This window comes from Dipteris shenzhenensis, chromosome 22 (genome assembly GCF_047967505.1).
Source record: "Dipteris shenzhenensis isolate YYH24624 ecotype China chromosome 22, Dip_SZ_1.0, whole genome shotgun sequence".
NCBI lineage: Eukaryota > Viridiplantae > Streptophyta > Polypodiopsida > Gleicheniales > Dipteridaceae > Dipteris > Dipteris shenzhenensis.
The window spans coordinates 11,793,228-11,799,247 of record NC_141617.1 but is presented as its reverse complement, the minus strand read 5'-3'; the positions used below and the strand labels follow the sequence as shown (position 1 = coordinate 11,799,247).

Here is a 6,020-nt window from a genome sequence, read left to right as displayed (position 1 = left end):
TGTTCTGCCCCAAATTGGCTGACATGGCAGTATTTGCAGTGAGATCTGCACTGTTTGTTGCTGCATGCTGCTGTGCATGCTCCCGTGCTGACACAGCATCTTGTATGCCTGTCCATGTGGCAGATTTGGCTCATGGGGCTGTTTGAATGGCTGCTGATGGCTGGCTGCTGGGTAGCCACGCCATGGGCTGTGGATGCCCATGACGACAAGTGCCTTACCATTTGCAAGTTCTTGAAACACATCTCAAGATTTTCTGCCATAATGTTTGGCTTCTACTTCTGTAATGTTCTACTCTGCATTGTTTACTGTCGTTCCATCATTCACTCTAAACAAGATGGATGTGTACCAAGTACATTAGCTATTGCAATTAATAACCAATCATCCTCCTCCTGTGCATCATCGGCTGCGACATATATTTGGTCGAATCACAAATATACCTCAAAAAGCTCGTTAAAAGCTCACATGAAACACACAAAAGCTCGCCTCAAAATGCTTTCTAACTTTCAACAAACAGGTAATTTGGTGTGTGTCAGAGTTTCAAGATAGAATGAGACTCTCACCAGCTGTCTCAATAACAGATTCAAAATCCATAACCCAGCATGTCTCTTACCTTTTATTCTTGTGACACAGAATCCACTACAATCCACAATACCCTTTTCAATGGAGCTGCAGCCAGGCCACCTCTTCAAGTCCATGTCCTCCATCATTTAAGCAAAAGTTGCTGCTTCACTGTTTCTTCCAGCTGCAACATAGATGTTTTCAAGAATGACATAAGGTGTGGCATCTTCTGGATGTAGTTCAAAAACATGCTTGGCAGCTCGTTCTGCTCGCTCAGCATCAAGATGGATTCTACAAGCACCAAGCAAGCTCATCCATATGCGACAGAGGGCTTAAGCAACCTGTTCTTAATCAAGGCATCTGCCTCCTTCACCAAACCTGCCCTCCCAAGTAAATCAATCATACAATTATGATGACCCACAACAGGAGTGATGTTATGATCTTGTATCATGGATGTAAAAACGCGGCAACCCTCTTCTACCAAACCAGCATGGCTACATGCTGCAAGAATGCTGAGAAAAGTAACAGAATTCGGTCTTACTCCAGCTTGTAACATTTGCCCAAAAAGTAGGAGCACCTTCTTGCCATCACCATTCCAGGCACACGCTGCAATCATGGCAGTCCAGGAGATCACATCCTGTTCAGAGATATTATTAAAAACGATCCATGCAGCATCCAGGTTGCCACACTTTCCATACATATTCACAAGAGCAGTCCCAACAACAATATCTGATTCACATCCGATCGCAACGATGTTTACATGCCTTTGCTTGCCTTTAGTAAGAACTCCCTGATTGGCACATGCATCAAGTATACTAACGAAAGTGACCTTGTCTGGAGTTGCACCTTCCAGCTGCATCTGGTCAAAGAATTGAAAAACCTCCTCAGCCCTCCCATGCTCAGCATACACTGTAATCAGGACAGTCCAAGAAACAACATCCGGATCATGCATTTGGTCAAATACACATCGCACAGCATCCAGGCTGCCACAATTTCCGTACATAGTCATAATTGCATTTCCCAGAACAACATCTGACCCAAATCCAGAGGCCATAATGTTGCTATGTATCCGCCTACCTTCAGCCAGTGTAGCTGGGCAGGAAAATGCAGAAAGAATATTAATGAAAGTAATCTTGTCTGGCATTGCCCCTTCACGTTGCATTTGGTCAAAGAGTCTGAGGGCATCATTGCCCTTCCCATGCTGGACATACACTCCAATCATGATATTCCAAGACACAACACTATGGTCTTGGATATTATCAAACACCTTCTGTGCATTTTCCAGGCTTCCCCATCTTCCATACATGTTAATGAGAGCATTCGCAACGACACCTACCTGCAATCCACTGCCTGCAATCAATGCATGCATCTGCTTGCCATTAGATAAACCTAGGTCAGCACACACAGTCAGAATGCTGATCAAGTTGTCCGTGTCTGGTAGTATCCCTTCCTGCTCCATTTGGATAAAGAATTGGAGAACATCCCTTCCCTTCCCAAGCTTGGTGTATGCAGCTATGATGACCGTCCAGGAGACCATATTTCGGAGTGGCATTTCATAAAGCATCTTCTGTGCATCCTCCAGCCTGCCACATTTTGCATACATTTTGATAAGAGCAGTCCCAATGTCAACGTTAACCTCAGATCCGCTGCCTAATATGCTGGCATGCACCTGCCTGCCTTCAGCTAGGGCGGACTCACCTGCACACACATCAAGAACATGAATAAAAGAGACATCATTAGGGGTCACTCCATTTGTTTGCATTTGTTTAAAAAGCTGCAGGGCTTCCTTCTTGTTTCCATTCTGAGCGTAAAGTGTGATCATCGTAGTCCATGAGATTACATTCTGTGCCGGCATTCCATCAAACACTCTTCTAGCATTTTCCAGGCTGCCACATTTACCATATGTGTTCACAAGGGCATTCCCCACTACACAGTCACTCTCGAATCCAAAGATATTGATCTGAGCGTGCAGCTGGATGCAATCAGCTAAAGTTGCCTGGCTTGCACAGGCAGAAAGAAGGCTGAGAAAGCAAACCTTATCTGCAATTACTCCTGACTGCTGCATCCGGTGAAACAATTGGAGAGCATAATTGCTCTGCCCTTGCTGTGCATATGCTGCAATAATGGCAGTCCAGGAAGCAACATTCCACTCAGTCATTCTGTCAAACACGCTTTGAGCATCCTCCCAGCTGCCACACTTGCCATACATGTTGACAAGCGCCGTTCCCGTAACAACATCCAATTCTAACCCACTATTTTGTAGTCCAGCGTGCATTTGCTTGCCTCCAGTTAGGTCAGCCTGGCCAGCTATTGCAGAGAGCAGGCTAACAAAGGTGAACTTGTCCGAATCTACGCCTTCCCAAAGCATTTGTTCGAAGAGCTCAAACGCCTCCTTGTCATGTCCGTGCGATACGTAAGCTCCAATGAGAAAGTTAAAAGAGAAGACGTCCCGCTGATGCATCCTCGCGAACAACAAGCGGGCATCGTCCAGACATCCACACTTGACATACATCTGCAAAAGAAGGTTCCCTAGATAGACGTTTCGTTCAAACCTGTCTTTGATTATCCGACTATGAACAAGCCTGCCATCTGACAGGGCCTTGCTATTACCACAATGCCGCAAAAGAGATGCATAGGCCTCAAGATTTAGAGGAAAAGCGGATTCGTGAAGCCGTTTGAGGATGTCCACCGGTGGTCTCTGCATCCCATTCATTTCACCGCACTCGCACCCGTTTTCTGCAGCACCAATCCGTTCTCCAGCGGGCTGCTGCACATCCGAGAACGCAAGTAGCCCTTGCAGTAGCTTTGCGCAAATCGCCGACTGCCCTTGAGGAGATAAGTTTGTCGGATAATGAGAAGGCAAAGGCACCAGCGCGATGCCTTGAGCGAAGCGGATCCTTGTGGCTGGAAGGGCGCGATCAAAACCTGGGAGAAAAATGCAGAATGATGGAGCAAAAGGGCCATAGTTCCTAGGTTACTGAGGCAGCAATGGATGCGTGATCTCCCTCGACAAAACCTGGTAAGGGAAGGAAGAAACAGTCCCGGCTGGCTATGGAGTAGGGAATCGGAGATTGCCGGTCCGAAAACCGGGCACACCGGCTCCGGGATGCATATTTTCGCACGTCAACGCAGGGGAGGCGGCACCAATGCAATACGTGGCGTTTTTTGATTTGTCAAAATGGTGGTGCCATTTGGGAGTCATAACTTCGGACGTGATGACCGGCTGGCGCCGGTTTGTGGACCATTCGCACCTGTGTGGAGACTACGGTTTCGAAGATTGCGGGATCGGACGGTGAGGACCTCTCCTCTGCCGACCCCCATCTCCCTCAACAAAACCTGGCAGTATAAGCAAAGCCAGCACTAGAACCAAAGCCAGCAGCTTCACTCATCTTTTCTTTAAAGAAACCTATTAACCATGAACGCCCAAATAACAAGTTGAATGACAAAATTCATTCATCAGGCCTGCCCAATTTGTTTTTGAATAATTTTGTGAAAGTACTATTTCTGTTATTTGTGTTGTTTTTCGTATGTTCGAATCAATTGTGATGTTGAATTGAGCCAACTTTTTTAATGTTATTTTGAACATATTAAACGTAAATAACTGTGTTGTATTTTGATTGTGATTAAATGCTTTTGTAGAGTAGGGAGTGGTCTGACCGATAAATAAAGTTTGTCCCCGAGACTGTGCATTCATTGGTTTGGTTTGTCCGGATGTGGTTGACGGGGTTGTTCCACTAAAAGTTGTTAGATGGTTAATTAATTGTGAGAAATTATTTTCGTTCATGAAACTTTGTAATTTTTTTATAGAGTAATTTGAATTGTTTAAGTTAATGTTGAAATCTCCTATGATTGTTGTGTGTATGTTATTATCGATGTTTTGTAGTTCTTTTATGCATGAAATAAGTGTTGTGATTGTAGATGAAGGTGAGTTTTATACATTTATGTTTGCAATTATGCTAGATTTGCTATTTTTAAAAATTGTGAGATAGCATTCACAACCATTTTGGTTAGTGTAATGATGTTTGAGCAATTCGATGTTATTCTTGTAGCATGTAGCTATGCCCACTCCATTATTGTTATGTAAACATGTAAATGAAGGGAAAGACACATTTGTTTGGATCGGTTCATGCAGTTCTTGCAGGCAAAGGATTGCAGCACTCATTATGCTCTTATCATTTTCACAAGGTTTATCCAATGGGTTGAAAATTTTCATGTGTTTAGAGATTGCAATGTGTCGTACATATGTCTTGATGATGAGAAATTCATTTGCTTCAGAACCCACTGCATATGTACTTGGAGGCGTTGCAATTCTTCCAAAACATGTTTGTCTACTTTGATGTGTTTTGGTTCTATTGGCTTCACAAGGTAGAGATTGGCGGGGTCTCGAATACATGATAGAGATGTGTATGCTAGACCATGTGATTTGATCAAGGAGGGATCAAATGCAAGGCTATCCATGGACAAACCTTGTGAACTATGGATTGTTCTAGCAGCTGCTGGTTGAATAGGAAATTGTGTTCTTGAGATTGTATTCAAATGATTTTTGCCTATTTGAAATTCTCATGTAATTGAATGTATGGGTGTCCATGTTTTTGGAATGTCTTTGTCGTAAAGAGAGGAGTATTTGTAATGTGCTTCTCTTCCAGTGTTAGTGTTGTTGAACAAGATCCAGATGATTACCACGAAGTGCGAACCGTTGGAATGGCTCTTAGATCAGACGTACCGTCAGCAAACAGAGACAACAGGATCACCACACAGACTGCGATGTTGCAAATCCTTAGCAAACGAAAATTGTGCATAGAAAACATGCGTACAGAGGTAGTCTGTTCGTCTGTCTCAGGATGCAGAGACGACAGAAGACATGACAACGCACAAGAAAAACTACTCAAACAAACATTTAGGAAGACACGATACTAAGTCCAATTTTGTCTTTGCATGCAAAGAATTATAGACAACGAATGAAGAAGGAGATAAGCAAGAGGTAGTGCAGAGTATATCGTCACCGTCACCACCATCGACGTTTTCCTTGAAAACATTGTTAGCATCTTCTCTGTTGTCGGTGTCACAAGGGAGGGTAGTATCTGTGGGCATACTTTAGAGAGTCCTACCACAAAACAAGTAAAATGAGAAAGATAAGTGCATGCAAAGGTAAATCGCGAGGTGTACAGAGAAGGAAGTAAAGAAGGATGGTTTCTAAAGAAGGGAAGACAAAATGAATAACAAGTCACCCTTCTCGAAAGCGTCGTTGCTCGTATCCATGTAGTCATTCGAGGTGTCCATCATTGCCTACTCTCGTACTCAAATCAGAAATCAATGTTGTGCAGAAATCACTCACAGACTTGTGTTTAATAGCAGAGGAAGGTGCATGTGAGGTCCACGCTTCGAGAGTGCCTTTGAATGAATAACGTATCACCCAAAATCTAAAACTCAGAGCCCTTAACATGCAAGTGCCATACCTCATT

At 43.8% G+C, this 6,020-nt stretch overlaps 1 protein-coding gene across 1 annotated transcript; it reads right to left on the bottom strand.

Moving 5' to 3' along the window:
- Positions 1–707: 707 nt before the first annotated feature.
- On the bottom strand, positions 708–5,649 carry LOC147887735 (pentatricopeptide repeat-containing protein At5g27110-like). The gene is made up of 6 exons (XM_087393093.1): positions 5,562–5,649; positions 5,282–5,389; positions 3,895–3,964; positions 3,634–3,809; positions 900–3,483; positions 708–849 (listed from the first exon to the last, which is right to left on the bottom strand). Exons 1-6 carry the CDS (start codon positions 5,647–5,649, stop codon positions 708–710), a joined length of 3,168 nt encoding a protein of 1,055 aa, XP_087249219.1.
- Between the last annotated feature and the right edge of the window lie 371 nt (positions 5,650–6,020).